Source organism: Erythrolamprus reginae, chromosome 2, assembly GCF_031021105.1.
Source record: "Erythrolamprus reginae isolate rEryReg1 chromosome 2, rEryReg1.hap1, whole genome shotgun sequence".
Classification (NCBI taxonomy): domain Eukaryota; kingdom Metazoa; phylum Chordata; class Lepidosauria; order Squamata; family Dipsadidae; genus Erythrolamprus; species Erythrolamprus reginae.
In genome coordinates, this window is record NC_091951.1 from 232913515 (window position 1) to 232937705 (window position 24191).

Below are 24191 nucleotides of genomic sequence, written 5' to 3' on the forward strand. Positions count from 1 at the left end.
CTAGGTTTCTCCCTTGTGGGGTGCCTCAGGGGTCGATCCTCTCCCCCCTGCTATTTAATATCTACATGAAACCGCTGGGTGAGATCATCCAAGGGCATGGGGTGAGGTATCATCAATACGCTGATGATACCCAGTTGTACATCTCCACCCCATATCCAGTCAACGAAGCAGTGGAAGTGATGTGCCGGTGCCTGGAGGCTGTTGGGGCCTGGATGGGTGTCAACAAACTCAAACTCAACCCAGACAAGACGGAGTGGCTGTGGGTTTTGCCTCCCAAGGACAATTCTATCTGTCCGTCCATTACCCTGGGGGGGGAATTATTGACCCCCTCAGAGAGGGTCCGCAACTTGGGCGTCCTCCTCGATCCACAGCTCTCATTAGAGAAACATCTTTCAGCTGTGGCGAGGGGGGCGTTTGCCCAGGTTCGCCTGGTGCGACAGTTGCGGCCCTATTTGGACCGGGAGTCATTGCTCACAGTCACTCATGCCCTCATCACCTCGAGGCTCGACTACTGTAACGCTCTCTACATGGGGCTACCTTTGAAAAGTGTTCGGAAACTTCAGATCGTGTAGAATGCAGCTGCGAGAGCAATTATGGGCGTTTCTAAGTATGCCCATATCACTCCAACACTCCGCAGTCTGCATTGGTTGCCGATCAGTTTCCGGTCACAATTCAAAGTGTTGGTTATGACCTATAAAGCCCTTCATGGCACCGGACCAGAATATCTTCGGGACCGCCTCCTGCCGCACGAATCCCAGCGACCGGTTAGGTCCCACAGAGTCGGCCTTCTCCGGGTCCCGTCGACCAAACAATGCCGTCTGGCGGGACCCAGGGGAAGAGCCTTCTCTGTGGGGGCCCCGACCCTCTGGAACCAGCTCCCCCCTGAGATTAGGACTGCCCCCACCCTCCCTGCCTTTCGTAAACTCCTTAAGACCCACCTCTGCCGTCAGGCATGGGGGAACTAAACATCCCCCCTTGCCCATGTTGTTTTGCCATTGATTGATTGACTGTGTGTCTGTTTTTATATACATCGGGATTGTTTTATAAATTTATTAATTTTAAACTGTAATTAGATTGGTGGGCATTGGATTTGTTATTATGTACTGTTTTATTGTTGTTGTGAGCCGCCCCGAGTTTGCGGAGAGGGGCGGCATATAAATCCAATAAATCTAATCTACAGAGTTTTTTAAAAAAAATATTTCCTCATGTCAGGGATAAAAGCTGTATTATCTCATTTCAAACATTCTATACCAATGATGGTGAACATATGGCACAGGTGGCACACGGAGTCATATCTGCTGGCACACGAGCCCTTACCCTAGCTCAGCTCTAGCACACAGGCACGCATCGGCCAGCTGATTTTTGCCCCATACAGAGGCTCTGGGAGGACATTTTTGGCTTCCGGAAAGCTTCGGAGGGGAATCGGGTAGGGCAAAATTGCCCTCCCCAGGCTCCGGGGAAGAATCTGGAACCTGGGGAGGGTGACAAACGGGCCTACCGGGCCCAGAAGAAGTTGGGAAATGGGCCTCCAGAGGGCCTCCAGGGGGGCAGGCAAGGCAATTTCTGAACTCTCCAGGCATTGAATTATGGGTGTGGGCACTCACACAAGTGCAATAGCACTATCGGCACCAAAGGGAAAAAAGGTTTGACATCACAGTTCTATATGATTTCTTCAAACGGAATGACAAAGAACCAGTTCCAGGCACCTCCAGAGGTGAGTTGGTAGGTGGCTGTGAAAAGCCTGCAGGGAATGCGGAACTCCAAGAGACCGCTACGTAGGGATGGGCAGGACCCAGAATGGGTGGAAACACTATTCCGGCAGCAGCAATGAAGCGCGTAGTCTCGCTCCATTGCCGCCGGTCTTGCACGCTCCCCCCTTGGAAAAAAATAAAGTATAATCCCCAAAAGGGATAAATCTGAAAGAGGTTCATAAGAATACAAACATTTAATTCTTTGTGTTTATAACTCTGTAGTATGAACAAAAATGAAATAGCAAAACCCAAAATAAGAATTAATTTTTTAAAAAGTCTAAAGGACAGTTTTTTTTAAAAAAAAGTAAAAGATTGCCCTTTTTAATAAAGGACAGATATGGTCACTGTAAATTTATGACAAATTTCTCATTTAGCAACATAAATTTTGGGTTCAATTGTGGTAAGTTGAGGCCCACCTGTAATTCTCAGAAATGCCAACAATTTCTGATTACTTTGAAAGAAAGTTATGCTGATAACTGTAGAATCAGGATTAAAACATTTGCTTTGTTGAGGGTGTAAGTCTTTTGTTGAAAACACCCGAGCTATTGACTTGTAAATAATAAGAATCAAAATCTGAATAATTTGTACAAACACAGCTAGTTGGCAAAAGTGCAAGAATAAAGATCAGCCCAAAGCAAACAAATCACATTACAGTAAGCTAAATGTATGGAATCAAATACTGTAATACCTCATGATACGCACTTATTTGGTGCAAGGAGGAGGTTCGTAAGACGAAAGGTTCGTAAGACGAAACATTGTTTCCATAGGAAACAATGTAAAGTCAATTAATCCGTTCAACGAAACCCTCCCCACACACACAAAAAACCGGCTTTCGGCGACTGCTGGGAAGCCGCGCGGCTGTTTTAAAAGGTGACAGCTGGCCTGGGGGGCTTCCCAGCTCCCCCCCGAACCCGGGTTCGGCGTTCGGGGGGGTGCTGGGAAGCCCCCCAGGCCGGCTGTCATCTTTTAAAACAGCCACGCGGCTTCCCAGCTGTCTCCTGAAGCCGAACGCCAAAGCCGAACTTCCGCGTTCGGCTTCGAGAGACAGCTGGGAAGCCGCGCGGCTGTTTTAAAAGGTGACAGCCGGGCTGGGGGGCTTCCCAGCAACATCCCGAACCGAACCCGGGGTTCAGAAAAATTTTGCCTCTTCTTACGAACTTTTTTCGAGTTACGAACCGGCGTTGGGAGACTGCTGGGAAGCCGCGCGGCTGTTTTAAAAGGTGATAGCCGGGCGGCAGGGATTCCCAGAAGCCTCCCGAATGCCGGTTCGTAACTCGAACAAAGTTCGTAAGAAGAGGCAAAATTTTTCTGAACCCCGGGTTCGGTTCGGGAGGTTGCTGGGAAGCCCCCCAGCCCGGCTGTCACCTTTTAAAACAGCCGCGCGGCTTCCCAGCTGTCTCCCGAAGCCGAACGTGGAACCACTTTTCGTGGGAAGGTAACGGTGTGCCTCTGGTGTTTAGTCATGCCGGCCACATGACCACGGAGACATCTTTGAATAGTGCCTGGTCCTTGTTTGCAATATAGTTTCTGATCTTTATTAATTGAGAGTGGGCGGGAGAGGGGAGAGAATCTTCTATTACTGATTAACAAAATTCTCCCCTTTCGTGTGTATCTTGCAATTTACGGTATCTCAAAATCCAAGAGAAACCAGAACTTTTCCGAGACTGAGTTCCCTACTTTCTACTCTCTGGGATTAAAGTTCCGGGGTGGGTGGGTGTGAAGAACAATACAGACCTATTACAAGACCATGGACAAAACAGATGAATTACTGTAGCTTAGTACAATAAAAAAAAATTAAAACGTTCCAGAGATTGTGATGTCTATTGCTTTCCGCAAAAGCCAAGTTTCCGGCACTGCGCATGAGCCGCCATCTTGTTTTTGGCTTTAAAAAAAAAATATTTTGCAAATTTTGGGCCCCTGCGCTTTGCGCGCACACGCCCACATGGCGCAGGAGGAAGCGAATGGCAACGAGGTAAGTTAGAACCCACCCTTTACCTAAATGAGTGCATAGCATTGCAATCCCACCTTTATGTGATTGCTTTCCTTTATCATTACACTGCAGCATAAAACAATATAGGCCTTTTGTAAATTCTAAGTAGCATAAAAACCAAATGCAACTAGAATCCAGTTGTTGAACATAACTGGGAATCTTTTAAGTAATCAAATCTTTTTTTCATCTTTACTGTTTACAGTTTCTTTTGCAAATATGTTTGCCTGTAGGAATCTTTACAGGCTACAACACAAATATCCTATTATGCAACAGACGGTGGACCAGGTAATCACTTGACCTTCCATAATATTAGATTGACTGCAGTGTATGCATGGTTCTTTTAGGATACTGTTTTATTATATTATTGATTTTAATCTGATTGTTCTATTTCCCTATTTTACTATTGTTGTATTTATCTTACGTGTTAGCAGCTCTGACTCCGTTTTGGAATAAGTAAGTAAATATGTAAGTAAATAAATATAAATATCATAAATATAAATATCATATCTATCTGTGTAGATTCATGTAACCAACATGTGACATTTTACATTTCATTGAATTTCAAACTCCCAACGTCCTTAGGACAGGGAATGTGAAGGATGCAGGGCACTGTAATTCAGCAAGACTTAGAAGACCACAAATTCTCTTTCTCTCTCTACCGTAGTCAGTACAAGAGATAAGTGATCAACTTCATGAGAATGGATTTCAGACATAGCTGTTATCAGCAGGTGCTGAACCAACCAGGTCATGCTGAAATGCCAACCAGCCTTTTCTTCCTGTGGGTGGAAAAAAAAGACATTTTATTTTCTCCTTTAAATATTTCACCTTCCAAATTTTTGGACTAGTAGGATTCCTCCAGCAAACATTTTAAAATGCTTTTTTGCCTTTTTTATAAAAAATGTAAAACAGCCCCTTATGTTTAGTAGGGTCTATGTGAGGGTAAAACGTTTGGGCTTGGCATGTCAACATTTTGGAAAACAGTTAACGTTTTTATTTTATTTATTCACATTTCTGAATTGCCTATCTCCATCAGAGGGGGACTCTTACGTGTGTGTGTCACACAAAAAACGCATGAGAAAGAATTTTTTACATATTTTGAAAAGTATCAAACAATTGTGCGATTCCTCAGAATCTGCCATGTCATTTACCTTCAGGTGGTGTTTTTTCTGTTGACAGGTCTCTGAGGCAGCTCCAGGTCACACGAGGCCTCACATTCTTTTTTTGTGTAGGTTCTGTGGCTTCTGAAAACTATCTGATACTTGCCTGATTTTTAGAGCCTCCAGAGGTTGTGCAAAAGCGTGGCCCCCTCGCACAACCTCCAGAGGCTGCATGGCAACGCACACATACCCCCATTCTCATGCAGCTCCCAAGATGTCACATAATTGCATGAGAACAGCATGTGCTTTTGAGAATAGTTGTTAGGTGTTGGTAAACACTGGTGTGTTACCCAAAACATGCCATATTTGACATGCGCTCCCTAGGTTCAGCAGCATCATTACTCCTATTAGCAGGGTAATTGAGTTCCAGATTTATAAAGCATTTCACTGGCTTTGCGGGTATTTTCATAAATAAAAGTTTTTTCTTGGGAATCTTTGTTTCATTTCTTACCCTGACCCATTTCTCAGTAATCTTAGAACATGCTAATCAATTTGGTTTGTGCACAGATAGTCCTCTACTTAACAACCATTCATTTAGTGCCCATTCCAAGTTAATAATGGCACTGAAAAAAGTAGCTTAAGAGGTTTTCACAATTAATGACCATTACAACATCCCCATGGTTGCATGATCAAAATTTGGGTGCTTGGCAATTGGCATGTATAGATGACAGTTGCACTGTCTGTGTCTTGTGTGATCACAATTTCTAATCTTACCAGCTGACATCTAACAATGTCATTGTCAGTTTCACTTAACAACTACATAATTTGCTTAACTTTTATGGCAAAAGATTTAAAATGGGACAAATCTCGCTTAACTGCCTTGCTTAGCTAATGGAAATTTGGGCTCAATTGTGGTTGTAAGTTGAGGACTATCTGTATATTTGTTATTGTTGTTTTTTAAAGGTAATTGCTGCACTAAAAGCAAACTGAACAAATAAAATTCAAATTGGATGCAAAAACGACACATACCCTGTTTTCCCCAAAATAAGACATCCCCTGATAATCGGGATTTTGAGTGATTGGCAATAAGACCAAATGCTTATTTCAGGGTTCAAAACAACATAAGACAGGGTCTTACTTTGGGGGAACACAGTAACCCAAATTTAGAGAGGAAGATACAGTATATATGCGCTGGTGCTTAATTCTGTCGATTTTCTTCATTCTTCTGTTTTTGGATTTTCACTGCCAGATCATGACAAATGCCATTGAATCTATTTATACCAAATTAACTGAAGTAAAGGACATTATGGATACCATGCTAGATATAAGCATTGAAGCTGCCGCGGAGAGCATGGAATTAACATTGTGTTCAGCGAGGAGTGCTGTGGACACCATTATGGATATCGACATGGCACAGATGATGGCGAGTAGTGTTGACAAGATTATCTTCAAATCGGATGACTTATTAGAGCACTTTCTGCCAATCACGGATGAGGAATTTTGTAAAACTATGCGGTTCCCTCTCTTGATTATCCACATTTTAATAAGTTTGACCTCTAAATTTATTAACTTCTTTTATTTCTACAGCTATCTATCTCTGCCAAGTGACCCTGGATGGCATATAATTCTAAAACCGTAAAACAGTTAATTTTTTAATCCAAAAGTAAATGTATACAATAGCTGAGATAGTTGCCTATTTGCCGATGACTCTAAAGTGTGCAATAGGGCTGATATTCCTGGAGGGGTCTGTAATATGGTAAATGATTTAGCTTTACTAGATAAATGGTCAAAGCAATGGAAACTGCAGTTTAATGTTTCCAAATGTAAAATAATGCACTTGGGGAAAAGGAATCCTCAATCTGAGTATTGCATTGGCAGTTCTGTGTTAGCAAAAACTTCAGAAGAGAAGGATTTAGGGGTAGTGATTTCTGACAGTCTCAAAATGGGTGAGCAGTGTGGTCGGGCAGTAGGAAAAGCAAGTAGGATGCTTGGCTGCATAGCTAGAGGTATAACAAGCAGGAAGAGGGATATTGTGATCCCCTTATATAGAGCGCTAGTGAGACCACATTTGGAATACTGTGTTCAGTTCTGGAGACCTCACCTACAAAAAGATATTGACAAAATTGAACGGGTCCAAAGACGGGCTACAAGAATGGTGGAAGGTCTTAAGCATAAAACGTATCAGGAAAGCCTTAATGAACTCAATCTGTATAGTCTGGAGGACAGAAGGAAAAGTGGGGACATGATCGAAACATTTAAATATGTTAAAGGGTTAAATAAGGTTCAGGAGGGAAGTGTTTTTAATAGGAAAGTGAACACAAGAACAAGGGGACACAATCTGAAGTTAGTTGGGAGAAAGATCAAAAGCAACGTCAGAAAATATTATTTCACTGAAAGAGTAGTAGATCCTTGGAACAAACTTCCAGCAGACGTGGTTGGTAAATCCACAGTAACTGAATTTAAACATGCCTGGGATAAACGTATATCCATTGTAAGATGAAATACAGGAAATAGTATAAGGGCAGACTAGATGGACCATGAGGTCTTTTTCTGCCGTCAGTCTTCTATGTTTCTATGTTAACCAACTAACAGCATTTCTTCTTTCATTCATTCAGTTTTTAAAACTTCTTCATTTGAGTAAAGTTTAAAACATCTGAAAGGCATTAGCTAGGAAAAGTAGACCAAGAATGCATATGCTGGCCTAGTAAAGATATACAATATTGAAAATATGTCAGAAGTAAGCATGGGGAGGTATTATTATTATTATTATTTATTAGATTTGTATGCCGCCCTTCTCCAAGGACTTAGGTATGCTAAACAGATTAGATTAGTTATTTTTAAAAACCATGGAATCTAATATTTTGTAGGTAATTTTTCTTAAAATTGAGCGCTGTTAATTTTGATAGGGAAAATCTCTTGCCTAGAGAGCTCTTGCTTGTCAGTGAGTGATGCGAAATCTGAAAGACCCAACTGATATGATGAGCCAGTAATTGTGGCTTATTCAACAAACCATATTCGATCATCCATGACGTAACCTAAGCCCATTGTGTGTGATTTTATTTAGCCTATATAGAGGAACTGAATGATCTTATCTAAGATAAAAGCTGCTTACACAGATAGCCCTTGACTTACAACTACAATTGAGCCCGAACTTTCTGTTGCTAAGTGAGTTTTGCCCTATTTTATGACTTTTCTTGCCGCTGCTGTAAGTTCATCATTGCAGTTGTTAGATTAGCCACCACGTTGCTAAGTGAATCTGGCTTCTCCATTGATTTTGCTTGTTTAGGCTGCAGTGGTCGTAGGTTTGAAAATGGTCATATGTCCCTTTTTTCCAGTGCCATTGCAACTTTGAACTGTCACTAAATGAACTGTTGTAAATTGCATTTCCAGCAACAGGTAGATCTTTGTGCCAAAGGACATGCAGTGTGCAGCATTGACACGAAATAGATCAGTGATGGCAAACCTTTTTCTAATTTTGTCCCACAAACACCATCCCATGCACACCAAATACATGCCATGCATGCTCCTAATGGGCTGTTCTTCAACCTTAGGTTTCCTAAAGCTTCTGGAATGCAAAAAACGGCCCAATGGACAAACTAGAAGTTCAGATAAACGAACTTCCAGTTTGTCTGTTCATGGAGGGCCTCATGTGCCCTCAGCTATGGCTCCATGTGCCACCTGTGGCATGCGCTCCATAGGTTCTCCATCACAGGAATAGACAGGGGAGGAGACCATATATGTAAGAGACGGCGGGTGCCCTCAGTCAGTTGTATAGAAATGAACTAGGACAAGTAGAGGCGTGGCTAAATGTACTTTATTAGAGAATAAAGTATTCTAAGAATCAAATCCAGGCATCCAATGCATAAACTCCTGAATAGAACCAATTTTACTTTTTTAAAAAATGGGTCACATTTTAGCAAATCAAAGTACAGGCTTATCATCTTATAAATTTTCTTTCAAATCCCTCTGTCGATCCTCTTTCCAGCTGATCTTCCTTGCTACAGCTGATTTTAAGACATATGCAAAGGTTAGGTTGAAGACTTAAGTGAAAAGGGTATCTGTTATTTCTCCTCTGTTGTGGAGACTATTGAAAACTTATTGTCACCTAACCTAAATGAAAGGCATGGGCCTTTCTACCCCCTTAAAGCAATACATTAAAACGAATTGCTATGTAAGGAGGGGAAGATAAAGGGATAGAGAGAGAGAACAATTCCTCAAAGCCAAAATAAAACCATACTTTCCACGTAGATCAGGACTGGCTGATTTCTTTGTGCTGGTATTCTTTGGCAGGAGAAATTGGTAGCCTATTGGGCATTGCAGATTCAACCAATCTAAAAATTTCAAAGCCATAACAAGTCATCACTATCATTATTACTCATTGGCCATTCAATTTTGGTGTAAGGTCACCAAAAATGAAATGCTTTACTTAAAAAAAAAAATTGGATCACATTTTAGCAAACAAAAGTACAGGCTTATCAGGCTTATGAAATGAATGCTCTGACTTTACGAAAAACATTCTAAAGCAGTGTTTCTTAATCTCAGCAATTTTTACGATTGTGGACTCCATTTCCCAGAATTCCCTAGCTAGCATCCCACAGAATTCTGGGAGTTAGAGACCACACATCTTAAAAGTTCTGAGGTTGAGAAACACTGTCCTAAAGTGTGGCAGATGATTGATGGGGAGCCTGGTAAATATCATTTTATTTATTGATCAAATGTATATACCTACCCATCTCCACCAAAAGGGTTGTATTTTACCATCTTGCCCTCTTTCACAAAATCTAACTGAACAGTTTCACAAAGCCTATGGATCTTATTTTTACACGGCATAAAGGTTAGGTTCACTACACTTGTTGTATCCGTAATGGCTACTTTGTATCCTTGTAAATAGTTGTTTCCTTCTTCAAGCGCTGTCTGAGCCCAAGCAGGAAGTCGCTCCTGATTGGCTCAGACGCGGCTGGCTCTTGCTTTGGCGGGAGCCGCAAAAGTATAAAAGAAGCGGCTTTTCCCTAGCAGAGCAGCCGGTACTTGCTGAAGTCACTTTGCCTTTGCTGAATCAGTCACTTTCTCTAAGCTGAAATAAAAGTACCGAGTTATTTGAATCCTGGTCTCCGGGTCTACTTCACTGGCGACGAACGGACGGAAGAAACCGCGTGCAACATGAACAAAATCCAGATCGGCCAGGCTCCGGACATCTTCGACCCCGAGAAAACGTCTTGGGATGAATACATGACCACCTTCGAGATCTTCCTCGAGGCAGCTGGGATACAGGACGCCGAAGCCGATCGCAGACGGGCAATTTTCCTAAACTACTGTGGCCCGGAGATCCGTGGGATTGCCCAGACTCTCACCGACCCACAACCAACGAGAACCGTAGCGTGGGACGTCCTACAGGAGAAGCTAGCGAGCCATTTTAAACCGACCAAACCAGCCATGGTCTATCGGCATCAGTTTTCCGTGATGGCTCAGAAGGAAAACGAATCCATCAACCAGTTCACGACGCGGCTTCGAACGGTACTTGCTCAATGCAAGTTTAAAGACCCGGAAGCCCGCCTCACAGATGCCTTAGTTTTCGGCATGAAAAGCGCCACGGTGAGAAACAAACTCCTCACCGAAGAAGAGCCGACTCTACAAACCGTAATTAAACTCGCGCAAACCGCAGAAGCCGCCGACGCAGCAGCCAGAGAATTAAAGGAACACGGGAGGCGAGAACTCATCGCAAAGATAGATGCCGCATCTCCCCGCGCCGTGGGACCAGATGACCCCAAACAACCAGCTAACAACGACGACGACTGCTTCCTCGTACAAGACCAGCCGAGACACAACAGGTCAACTCACCCAGCCCCTTGCGCGGGCTGCCGGGGAAACCACCAGCGCCATCGATGCCCTTTCCGAGACGCTACTTGCCGCCGCTGCAACCGCCGAGGCCACATCGCCATCGCATGCAGAGCAACGGCACCAGAAGAAACTTTCGCCACGCCACGATACCAACGACCTCAAAACCAGAACTTCCAACCGCGAGAAAATAGACCGTTCCAAAGTTCGAGTCAAAGGAACTACTCAACCGCTAACCGCGACTACTATAGAGGTAACACAAAATTTTTCGTGAACAACACGACAACACAAAAGGGGGCTAAAATTGTTATCTCACTGTTACTAAATAACCAACCATGCTCGATGGAACTGGATACAGGGTCTAGATATACCATTATGCCTTGGGAAAAATTTAAACTGTATATGCCTAACATGTCTAAATCTGATTTAAAACAAACCTCTCTAGTAATCAGAGATTTTCAAGGGGGGGTGATCTCAATCCTGGGAACAGCAAATGTACCTATTGTATTCAAGAATGTAAAATGTACCCTACCCATGCTTATTGTAACAGGGGCTAAGCACTCTCTCTTGGGCCTGGCTTGGATGGAACCATTGGGAATTGAAATTTCGGGTGTATGTAATGTGAACTGTGATAATATGCCTAACTTTGTACAAGAGTTCCCTGAGGTGTTCAGCCCCACGTTGGGGTCATACAAGGGGCCCCCTATATCGTTTTCTATTGATCCCAAGGTTCCACCTATCAGGTTAAAACCTCGCAGGGTTCCCCTTCCACTTCTCCCCAAACTAGACCTACAACTGGATAAACTTATAAGCCAAGGTATTTTGGTCCCTGTGGAACAAGGACCATGGGAAACCCCCATAGTCACACCGGTGAAGCCAGATGGTTCCCTAAGGGTATGTGCAGATTACAAATCAACTCTTAACAAGGCCCTCCAGCACCACCCCTACCCCATTCCAGTTGTACAGCAACTCCTGCACTCCCTGGGGGAGGGGAAAAGGTTTGCAAAGATCGATTTAGCGCAAGCTTACCAGCAGCTCCCGGTCGATGATCAAACAGCTTGCGCCCAGACAATTGTAACACATAGGGGAGCATTTAAATGCACAAGATTACAGTTTGGGGTAAGCATAGCCCCAGGAATTTTCCAGAGCATTATGGAACGCCTATTGTCAGGGGTAAATGGGGCCATCCCATATTTTGATGACATCTTAATTGCAGGAGAAAACCAGGAACAAGTAAACAAAAGAATAAGGGAAGTACTTAAAAGACTACAGGACAAGGGTTTAAGAATCAAGCCTGATAAATGTGTTTGGGGAACCAACAGTATAGAATTTCTAGGATACAAGATAGACAAAGAAGGTATCCACCCCACAACAGAGAAGTTGAGAGCCATTAGAGAAGCCCCAGAACCACGAGATAAGAATGAGCTGCAGGCATTTTTAGGCCTCCTTAATTTTTATTCCATTTTTTTAAAGCAGAAGGCAACAGTAGCAGAACCTCTACATCGTTTGCTCCAGAAGGAAGCCAGATGGACCTGGGGGGAAACTGAACGTGAAGCCTTTTTTCAAATAAAGAGTCTGTTAACCTCCCAAAGCGTAGTAGTCCAATATAGCGCGTCACTACCCATCAGACTCACATGCGACGCCTCGCCATACGGCATAGGAGCAGTCCTAGCTCACGTTCTTCCTAATAAATCAGAAGCCCCAATAGCATTTTTTTCAAGAACCATGAACAGCACAGAAAGGAATTATAGCCAGTTGGATAAGGAGGCTCTAGCATTAGTGGCAGGGGTGAAGAAATTCCACAACTACATTTTTGGTAGGAATTTTGAATTGGTAACAGACCATAAACCTTTACTGGGTCTACTAGCCCCCAACAAGCCCACTCCGCCTTTTATGTCTCCTAGACTGATCAGATGGGCCCTTTTCCTCTCTGGATACCAGTATGAGCTCACCCACAAAGGGGGGAAGGAAATTAATCACGCAGATGGTCTCAGCAGATGTCCCATAACAGACTTAGTGGAAGATCCTGTTCCTTCTGCAGATGTATTATTAATAGAGCTTGAGGATAACCCACTAACCACAGCAAAAGAGGTAGCTGCGCACACGCAGCAAGATCAAATCCTTAAACAAGTTATAAACTGTGTACTTAAGGGATGGCAAAATGATATTGTGAAACCTGAATTGCATGACTTCAAAGCTAAGAGACTTGAGTTATCTTATGTAAAGGGTTGTCTGTTGTGGGGAGACAGGGTGGTCATCCCCAGAAGCCTAAGGGGAAAGGTTCTCAAAATGTTACATGTAGGCCATCCTGGAATGGTCAGGATGAAGAGCCTAGCAAGGGGACATCTATGGTGGCCAGGTCTGGATGCTGAAATTGAAAATTGGGTGTCAAAGTGTGAACCATGCCAGGAGTCACGGCCTAATCCCCCCAAAACAACCCCGGCTGAGTGGGAGCAGCCTGCTGGCCCTTGGTCCAGGATCCACATTGATTTCGCGGGTCCAGTGGGCTCCCAGTATTTTCTAATAGTGGTGGATGCATTCTCCAAATGGGTGGAGATAATAGCAATGAACAACATAACCACAAGTGCCACCATCAAGGTTCTGAGTAGACTTTTTGCATCACATGGGTGCCCAGATATCCTGGTTTCTGACAATGGGCCACAGCTAACAGCCAGACAGTTCGAATTGTTCCTAGATGGTTTGGGAGTGAGACATGCCCTCATCTCCCCTTACTCGCCCTGGGCTAATGGATTGGCAGAACGCTACGTTCGCGTGGCAAAGGAGGCATTGCGCAGGTCAGGCCCTGGGGATGTGCAGCAAAACTTAGACCAATTCTTACTCACTCAGCACATCACCCCTAACTCGCACACACATGTAAGCCCTGCAGAATTGTTGATGGGAAGGAAATTAAGGTCACCACTAGATAGGTTGAATCCAAGGTTCTGTATTAACAATAACCAAATGTGTATAAAACCCGAAAGGGAAATGTATTTGGGACAAGCTGTATATGTAAAAAGTTTTGATGGAAATGTAAATTGGATGAAAGGTATTGTTGTTAAACAAAATGCACCAAAAACTTATATTGTAAAATTAGAGGATGGTCGTTTGTGGAAACGACACATAGACCACATTCGGAAGCGAACAGAAAGCCTATTGCAACAAGCCACTGACATGGACTCTCCCCCCTCAACAGACTTTGCAACATTGCCCGAATTAAGAGACACGCAAATGAACTTATCGGGCCTAGGGGAGCCATCCAGCGACGCCGAGCCATCCTCCTCCTCCGAACTCTGCGTTGGGCCCGCCAGGCCAAGTCCGCCGCGCGGAGACCACAGCAACGAACCATCCTCCTCCGGCGGCGTCGACAGCGAAACTGAACTGCGCAGGTCGGAGCGAACTGCGCGGAGGCCCCAGCGATTGGATGACTTTGTCACATGGCTTTCCTGATGGATGTGACCAACTATGAGGGGAGGGGTGTTGTATCCGTAATGGCTACTTTGTATCCTTGTAAATAGTTGTTTCCTTCTTCAAGCGCTGTCTGAGCCCAAGCAGGAAGTCGCTCCTGATTGGCTCAGACGCGGCTGGCTCTTGCTTTGGCGGGAGCCGCAAAAGTATAAAAGAAGCGGCTTTTCCCTAGCAGAGCAGCCGGTACTTGCTGAAGTCACTTTGCCTTTGCTGAATCAGTCACTTTCTCTAAGCTGAAATAAAAGTACCGAGTTATTTGAATCCTGGTCTCCGGGTCTACTTCAACACTAAAATGTAATAATAGTGTAGTGCTGGGGAAGGGAGGGCAGTGAAAAGGAGTCTGGGCCAACGCTGATCTCTTTTTGTGGTTCCTCACCAAATTGTAGTATATGTGGTAAAATAATCCCCTCACTTCCTCAATTAAATATTATTAACAATGAGGGAGAGGAATTGAAATCTTTTTTTTTTTAGTTATTCGAAGTATAGCTCAGATTTCCCCAAAGCTTAATCAAGGAGGATTTATTTGAGGAATAAAGTGACTACTAGCTAAAATTTATCGGAAACCTAGTTGTGAGGAATGTTATTTGTGAAATGAACTGACTGATAATATTAGCTCAGGGATTGTGAATGGGGATCTCTTTTGATCTAATTGTTGTTTGTTTAGTTGCCATTGCATTTTCGGACCGCTCTGGAGCAGCCTCTCTTGAAAATCAGGAAGGAGAGCCAAGTTACTACAGGCGCCTGAGTTCCTTGTCGATGAAGCTCTGTAGTCGAGCCTACCAGCATTCTCGGATAAAGATCAAACTGGGTGCAGAGCAGGCATTCCTCCAGCTTGAACAGTTCTTTTACTTGGTAAGAAATTCAGTCATTCTGTGCTATGTTTGGGAAATAAAAGGAAAGGGTGAATAGTCAGACCTTGGGCGAGAAACAGCATCCTTGTTGGACCATGTAAGTTGCTGAATGGTCTCTTTAGCAAATAGCCCAAACAGCTGAAATCAGGGACATTGATTCAGCCATGGAATGGAGGCAGACTGTTTTCTATAAAGCAGTGATGGCGAACCTTGTTTCCCTCATGTGCCAATAAAGCATGCATGTGCGTTATCGTGCATCTATGAGTGCCCACACCCATAACGCAATGCCTGGGGAGGGCGAAACGCCTTCCCCCACCCCCTGGAGACTGGAAATGGCCTGTTTCTCAACTTCTGGTGGGCCCAGTAGGCTCATGTTTTACCTTCCCCAGGCTCTAAAGGCTTCTCTGGAGCCAGAGGAAGGTAAAAAATGCCCCCCCATCCCCCTGCAGGCTTTCCAGAAGCCAGAAATGCCCTCCCAGAGCTTCTGTGACAGGCAAAAATCATCTGGCCGGCACACACATACACATTGAAGCTGAGCTGGGGAAATGGCTCGCGTGCCAGCAGATACCGTTCTACATGCCACCTGTAGCACCTGTGCCATAGATTCACCATCACTGCTATAGAGTCATTTGCAGGTTCTCAGAGATGTTATTGAAGAAGCTGACGTTTAATATACTGTACGTAGCAAAACTCTTAAAAGATATTTGATTTAAAATATATTAAAAGATAAATTGGGCTGATGATGAATGATGGTTACAATGACCTAACTGTAATAGCCACTACTCATTTGGCTGAATCACTTTGGGCCACACCCACACTGAGCCCAATCCACCTCACAGGGTGATGGTTGTAGGGAAATGAGAAGAAAGTATTGGGTATGTTCACTGCCTTGAGTTACTTATGAAAAGGACAAAGGCAGGATATAAATATTCCTGTGTCTAAATCTTGTTCTACCATTAGTATCCAGTAAAAGGTTAATGAGCAACTGGATTGAGTTATGTAGATTTGGATTTGGTCTAAAAACAAGGGCTTTGCACAATGTATATGTTAACCAGGTAGTCTGCCTGCAGTGCTGTTTTTAGGGACTGTGCATTGTGTCTTCCACTTGGATTCTTGCTTAACAGTCTATCTACAGCAATCTTTCTTAGCATTGAAGATGTTAAGAAATTTAACTTCCAGATAGGATGGCCTTTGCTAAGAATTGTAGAAATTGAAATCCAGAGAATCAAGTCAAAGTTTCCAAGGTTGAGAAACACAGACCTACGTTATCCATTAATCAGATTCAGAACGGGGGGAAAAACATCAGCATTTTCTTGTATTATAGCAAATCTGCTCATCTTTTGTGCATAGGTTCTTCTTGCTTGACTTCATGTGGATTCAACCTTTTCATTAATAAAAAAAATTCTGCTACGTTCCCCAATTTGATGCTTTCCAGATGTGCTGGATTGTAATTATACAGTATAATCTCCATTTGGCATGGCCATTTTGTCATGCAACAATGTAGTGCAGTGCCTTGTATGCTCTGATCTTAAGTGAGTGCATAATACTCACCTGGAAGGATTAATGGCAAATTCAGGCTGGTGACTTTTTGATTAGAAAGCAGTGTTGTTCAATATTGCTTGTTAATATAACTCCAGAATAATTGCTTGTTTGGAACTCTTCACACAACCTTAGTACATTTTAATGGTCTGATTTCTATTCGAGGAATAGGCAGGAGCGTTGGTAGAAACCTTTGAAGCACTCTTCCAAAAATAGTTTTCCAGCTTTTCTATTCTGGCCGTGTCTGGGAGAGGATGAGAGATGTGGTGTAAGATACTTGCAAGATACCAAGTTGAGACTGCTTTAGGGCAGTTCACTACTGTAAAGAAAAATTCAATTCTAAGGGACTTAAGTAAATCTCTGACCCCAGGACAGATGAAAATCCATGTATCTCTGGAATATGAGCGGACATATGCCAATTTTTTTTGGGGGGGGGGTCATTTATGGGGCTTGAGGAATGGAATATCCAAAGCTGAAAGAGATTTAAGTATTTTCTCTCACTGGAGGAATTTTAAAAGGTGAGGTGGATGCTTTAAACATCTGCAAAGCTTGAAGTTCCAATTTGTTCCTTTAATCCTCTGTCCAATAGTAACCTTCCCCCCCCCCCACGCACACACAAATATTCACTACAACTACTTTGGTCATGTTAGAAGATCACTAGCAATGCCCTCTGAGGTTCCCAGGCCAAAATGAGCCTTGTTTATTAATGCTAATGTGAAAGGCTACAGCAATTATAAAATGAAGAAAAAATGCCCAGCTGATTGTGCACTGGTTCTTATTTATTTTGTCTGTTGGGGGGAAATATTTTCTTTTTTTTTAAAGAAAACTATTACAATTCAATAAGAGATCATATATAAAGAAAGAAAAAGTATTACAGAAGCATAGAATGACTAGGAAAGAATGGTTCAGAAAAAAGTCAAAATAATGTATTTTGTATCAACAACACAAGAGCACACAACAGATTTAAACTTAATATTCACCGCTCCAAACTTGACTGTAAAAAATATGACTTCAGTAACCGAGTTGTCGAAGCGTGGAACTCATTACCGGACTCCATAGTGTCATCCCCAAACCCCCAACACTTTACCCTTAGATTATCTACGGTTGACCTATCCAGATTCCTAAGAGGTCAATAAGGGGCGAGTACAAGTGCACGAGAGGGCCTTCCGTCCCCTATCCTATTGCTCTCCTATATCTCCTATATGTCTTCTTCTATTCTTTCATTGGTATATTCTATTCCTATATGTATATGTATATATATAGATATGTCACATGTTTAAGCTGAATTTGAAAATTAAGGGAGACTAGGATAGATCTATTTCGGCCTTATTTTGGCCTCATCAGCTAGCCATACCCACTGGGACTTGAACCTGCAACTTTGCCTTGTAAGGCAGAGAATTATCCTCTAGGCTACAGTATCCAATCCCTTCAGTTCTGTACCAGGGAAGGGTTACATTTTGTGTCGAATCACCCTGGTATATTGAACGAACATCACAGCTCCTTTTTTGCCTCTCGGCCCAACCCAGGGCCATTTCCAAGGCAATTAATTTTATTGATAGCCGACAATTCTATCTGTATGTGTCACATGTTTAAGCTGAATTTGAAAATTAAGGGAGACTAGGATAGATCTATTTCGGCCTTATTTTGGCCTCATCAGCTAGCTATACCCACTGGGACTTGAACCTGCAACCTTTGCCTTGTAAGGCAGAGAATTATCCTCTAGGCTACAGTATCCAATCCCTTCAGCTCTGTACCAGGGAAGGGTTACATTTTGTGTCAAATATATATATATTTGTATGTATATATTCTATTCCTATATTCTATATACTCTATATATTCTATTCCTATATATTCTATTCCTATATCTTCTTTTCTATTATTTCTTAGATATATTTTACTATGAGTATCTCCTCTATAACCTTCATCATGTATTTTACTATGTGTATACAGTATTGATATATACTCACTAAAACCCTCATTGTGTATTGGACAAAATAAATAAATAAATAAATGCAGAAAAACAAGAAAAAACGGAGTAATTTCGGACTTTCAGTGCTGTTGTAACTTTGAAGAGTCACAAAATGAATAGTTATAGGTCAAGGGCTACCGATACTTCCTGAATAAACTTGATGGAAGTTCCTTAAGAGATTTTTCTGAATAATTGAAGATAGCAATAGCTATTACTACCCTCAGAATTTTGCCCCGCAAAAAACTAGGTCCTCATTTTACCAGCTTCACAAGCAGCCGTCAGAAATAGCCTGCAGTTCTAGATTCTAACCACTGCACCGCTGTGGCTCTTATGATAAGAGTAGGGAATGTATAGCTCTGGCCTTTGAGCCAAAACTGTAGTTATGATGCCAAACGTAAAACACTAGGCTTGAGTGCATGATTTTTTTCTTTCCCTTTTCCCTTTTTTTTTTTTTTGGCTTTTTTGTAGCTACAATATACCAAGGAGGAATTGGACTACAAAGTTCACAGAGGTCACGAAAAAATGTACCAAATGTGGAAGGAATGGTACAAAGGAGAACCTAAGCAGGACCAGAGCAATGGAGCAAATCAGACAGAGGTATCTCAGCATGAGAATGATTCATCTTTTGAAGATACTAAAAAAATAGGGAATGGCCATTGCTCAGTGAAGATTCTGCCTTGACCATGGTTTGTGGCTAGGCATACTGGGTAAACCTAGACAATTATGATTTATTTGGTAATTATTATTCATTATTAAACAGATTAAATCAGGGATGGCGAACCTATGGCACATGTGGTGGCATGCGAAGCCATTTCTGACGGCACGTGAGGCATTGCCCTCTGTCAGCTCGGGCCCACTGGTCCGCTGATATTTATGGTTTATACTTTATCAGATTTGTCTGCCACCCCCTCCGAAGACTCGAGGCGGCTCACAGCATAACAGTAGTACAATACATTACCAATCCAATAATAAAAATTAAATCAATTTAAGCAAGTATTAATAACATAATAAAATCCCTAACTATGCAATCACACACATTCAACCTACTCTATCATACAGTAAGGGCAAAAACATAATTAAAAAGAGGGGGAAAGGTGGTAATTATCCCCACACCTGGTGACAAAAGTGGGTCTTCAACATTTTATGGAAGGCGAGGAGAGTGAGGGCTGGTCGAATTTCTAGAGGGAGTTGATTCCAGAGGGTCGGGGCCACCACAGAGAAGGCTCTTCCCCTGGGTCCTGCCAGCCGACATTGTTTGGTCAATGGGACCTGGAGAAGGCCACCCCTGTGGGACCTAATTGGCCGCTGGGATTCGTGCCTTCTTTATGGCTGTTTTTGCTCTCCCCAGAGTTCAGGAAAGCCTCCTGAAGCCATTTTGCTCCAGCAAAAACTGGAACAAAGCCTCCTGGCCTGTTTTTTTGCCATCTCCAGGCTTCAGGAGGCTTTTCTGAACCCTGGGCAAGGGCAAAAAAAGTCCCTAAAAGCCTATTGGAAGTCCGGAGGCTTCAGTGAGGCCTGTCCGCATGTGTGGAAGGGCAACGCAGGGGGGGGTTGTGTGCATGCGGGTGTGGAGGGGAGAGCATTGCGTTACAGGTGTGGGTACACACACGCGCCCTATCATCTGCAAGCGCATCCTTTTGGCACCCGGATCAAAAAAGTTTCGGCAACACTGGACTAAATCTTTATCCCCAGTGGCTGACGCAAATTGGATCTTGCAACATTATTAAACAAACTATATATTTATGCAAAAATTATTCCCAGAGCCAGAAGAGAGTTGGTGTGTTTCTCAGGATGTATGAAAAGGCTGAGATGAAGAGCTGGGTCAAAGATCCTTTATAGAACATACACAACATACAGAAAATTGCTTGGGGAAGAAAAGAGGGAGGAGATTTGAATTCTGCCACCTGGCATGTACTGCATGGCTGAAATCAAGGGAAGGGCAATCAACAATGGTGTCTCCATGCATAAACAAGAATATTCAGTTGCCCTATGTCCGTCTGTCAACCTCTCTCCCCACCCCCTCCCTCCCTTCAGATAATCCCATAGATCAGGGGTAGGCAAAGTTGGCTCTTCTATGACATGTACACTTCAACTCCCAGAATGCCTGAGCTAGCATGATTGGCTCAGGAATTCTGGGAGTTGAAGTCCATAAGTCACAGAAGAGCCAACTTTGCCTACCCCTGCCATAGATGAACACCTATGATGTTCAATTAACAGATCTTTTTGTTCATTTGTTTCATAACAGATGGAATCCCATTCTCTAGCCACATCCTACACTGTTGCACAGAAGATGCAGGAGGTCTGCCAGAATGTCTTAACCAACCTGCAGAGCCTTCCTGAACATCTTCAACAAAAAGTCCAACAGGCTCAGTGCGATTTAACAGAGCTACAAGCTGTCCTCTCTACTGCCACATCCTTCCAGGATCTTCCCAGTGGCTTCATGAAAGAGACCACAGAGAAAATTAACAAGGCCAGGAAGGCTCTGTTTGAAGTCATGGAATATATAGCTAAATACACTTGTCAGCCATGGGTAGAGGGACCCTATTGTCCTGCTGAATATTCAGCAGAGGAATCCATAAAACACAATAACGTATATTAGTTCTTTACTCTTAATAATTTATGAAACAAATAACATATATCAATTCTTCCTATTAATAATATTGAGAACAGAATTAAAAAACATGATAACTTACAACCGCTTACTAAATACAGAAGGAAATATAAAAACAAAGGAAGAGCTAACAGAACAGAACATAACTTTGGACTGCTGGCCATACAGGCTAATATTTTCAAAATGGCAAAAAAACATCAAAAACGAAGGAATATTGGCACAGGACACACCCCTTGATAAACTAATATTAGGAAGGGAAAAAATTTTTATAACAAGAATATATAGCTACTTAATAAATTATGAAGTGGAAACTGAAATATCAAAAGATCCAATGACCAGCTGAGCAAGGAACTTTGGCTACAATATCCACATAGACCAATGGGAGACAATTTGGAATAAGAACTACAAAATCACTAAGTCAGCAGCATACAAAGAAAACACTATAAAAATGTTCTATAGGTGGCATATGTCACCATCAAGACTAGCACAGATTTTCCCCAAAACTAGACCAAACTGTTGGAGATGTTCAAATCCCTCTGGAACTTTCTTCCATATCTGGTGGAGCTGCCCAAAAATAAAAAAATTATGAAGCAAAATAAGGTCCTGGATATTCGAAATCACGGAAACCAATCTCTCATTCAAACCAGAGATCTTTTTATTAGGAATAATAGACATGAAAATAAAGAAAACAGTTTACTATATAATCCAACACATTATAATAGCAAGTAGAATATCAATAGCTCAAAACTGGAAAAGGGAAGAGGTACCATCAGACAGAGACCTGATTAAAAAAATATTTGATTGCGCCGAGTATGACTCCTTAACACAAAAACTGAAAGACAACAAGGAAACAAAAAATATAACCACATGGGACAAGTTCTATAACTGGATCAATGAAAGGGAGAGAGCTATGGAAGGGAACAGAAACAAAACACAATAAAACAAATTATAAAAAGATCAAGAATAAAAGGAGAGAAGGAGAAAAACAAAACAAAACAATTTATTTGCTTGCTCGCTGACTTTTTTTTTTCTTTTTTAGGATCGAAATCAATTATAACTATAACAATCATAATATTAAATACATCATTTAGAAAAGGAAGTTTTAGACTAACGATTAAGCAAACTTTAAGAAATACGATTTCGCTGACAGAATAGCCGGGAAAATAAAAACAAATATAGCTGCAGATTGGCAGCGGGGGGGGGGGGGGGGGGGGGGCTGTTTTATGTTCAATGTTATTGTTGAATGTGGTTTGTTCGACCCTATTGGAAACAATGAACAGATGCTTATGATATGAACACCTTGTCCTGTCAACACTGTTTTGTATTGTGAACTGGGGTCTTCCGATGCATTCCTTGGACAAGACTTAGGTGGCTGGGCTCTTAGAAAATGAGAGAAATTAGTAAATGGATTGACCTTTTAAAAGTAATTATTAGCCACTTCCATATTATGCATGATTCTTTTAATATTATATAGTTGTAAGTGTACTTTATGTTGACTACTAGCCAAATACTCAACTGTATAACTTAAGAATTTTAATTACTATAGAGATCTAGGTTTTTAATAAGTGAGAGGCAATTGTACATTTGTTTACACAAATAAAATTGCAATTAAACAGCTGTGATGTGGCAATGTGTAAGTGGCTTGAAATAGCGGGTTCTAGTATTTGATCTGGTTCCTGAAGGTTGCAATTTATTATATTCCATTTTAGAGGTTAGATAGGTTGTTTGATTCATTCTTGCAGGCAACTTCAAAAGAAGTCTCTCACAAGGATCAGTTTCTCTGCACGTATGCAGCTCTATCAAAAACCTAACTGCCCAAAAATAGTTTAATTCCTTTTTATAAAGGTTCACTGATGTTAGACTTGCCTCCTGCTGTGCCCAGTCTCAGAATTACTAGACATAGCTTATTAAACATGCTAATATTTATTTATTTATTTATTCTTTGTCCAATATACAATACATATGAACTAGAATAGACATTAAGTAATATAAATAAAGATAGAAAGTAAGAAAGAAGAGAAGTAGAAGGAATGGAGAGAAAATATATGATATATGAGATAAGGAAAGACAATTGGACAGGGGACGATAGGCACATCAGTGCACTTATGTACGCCCCTTACTGGCCTCTTAGGAATCTGGAGAGGTCAATCGTGGAGAATCTTAGGGAGAAATGTTGGGGGCTGGGGGCTGACACCACTGAGTCCGGCAATGAGTTCCATGCTTCGACAACTCGATTGTTAAAGTCATATTTTTTACAGTCAAGTTTGGAGCGGTTAATATTAAGTTTGAATCTGTTGTGTGCTCTTGTGTTGTTGCTGTTGAAGCTGAAGTAGTCGTTGACCGGAAGGACGTTGCAGCATATGATCTTGTGGGCAATACTTAAATTGTGTTTCAGGCGCCGCAGTTCTAAGCTTTCAAGATCCAGGATAGTTTGTCTATTTTCGTAGAGTATTCTGTTTCGAGTGGAGGAGTGAAGGGCTCTTCTGGTGAAATACCTTTGGACGTTTTCGAGAGTGTTGATGTCTGAGATGTGGTGTGGGTTCCAGACAGATGAGCTGTATTCGAGAATGGGTCTGGCATAGGTTTTGTAGGCTCTAGTCAGCAGTGAGAGATTGCCAGAGCAGAAGCTACGTAGGATCAGGTTAACAACTCTGGAAGCCTTTTTGGCGATATTGTTGCAGTGGGCTTTAGCACTTAGGTCATTTGTTATTAGTATTCCAAGGTCTTTTACTGAGTGTGGGTTGGCTGAGAGAATTTCTTTATTCAGTTCATATATGTGGTTTGGATTCTTTTTGCCGATATGGAGGGTAGAGCATTTGTTGGTTGATATTTGAAGTTGCCAGGTGTTAGACCAATCTGAGACAAAGTCGAGGTCTTTTTGGAGAGTGAGTGTGTTGTCAGTGGTGTTGAAAAGTTTCACATCGTCGGCAAAAATCACACAGTTGCTTGCGATATTATCGCAGAGGTCATTGATGTACAGGATGAAAAGAGTAATAGAAATAAAAGTTCAGAAAGGACCAAACAGAAGGAGAGGAGAATTGGGTTCTTGCTCAAGTCTCTCATCAAAATAGCGCAGTGATGGA

At 42.2% G+C, this 24191-nt stretch overlaps 1 protein-coding gene across 1 annotated transcript; it reads left to right on the forward strand.

Annotated features, from left to right (window-relative positions):
* Positions 1-1781: 1781 nt before the first annotated feature.
* Positions 1782-21159, forward strand: LOC139159527 (perilipin-3-like). Its single transcript, XM_070736838.1, has 6 exons — positions 1782-1836; positions 3950-4026; positions 6088-6340; positions 14803-14990; positions 18966-19094; positions 20743-21159. Exons 1-6 carry the CDS (start codon positions 1782-1784, stop codon positions 21094-21096), a joined length of 1056 nt encoding a protein of 351 aa, XP_070592939.1. The 3' UTR covers positions 21097-21159.
* The last annotated feature ends 3032 nt before the right edge of the window (positions 21160-24191 follow it).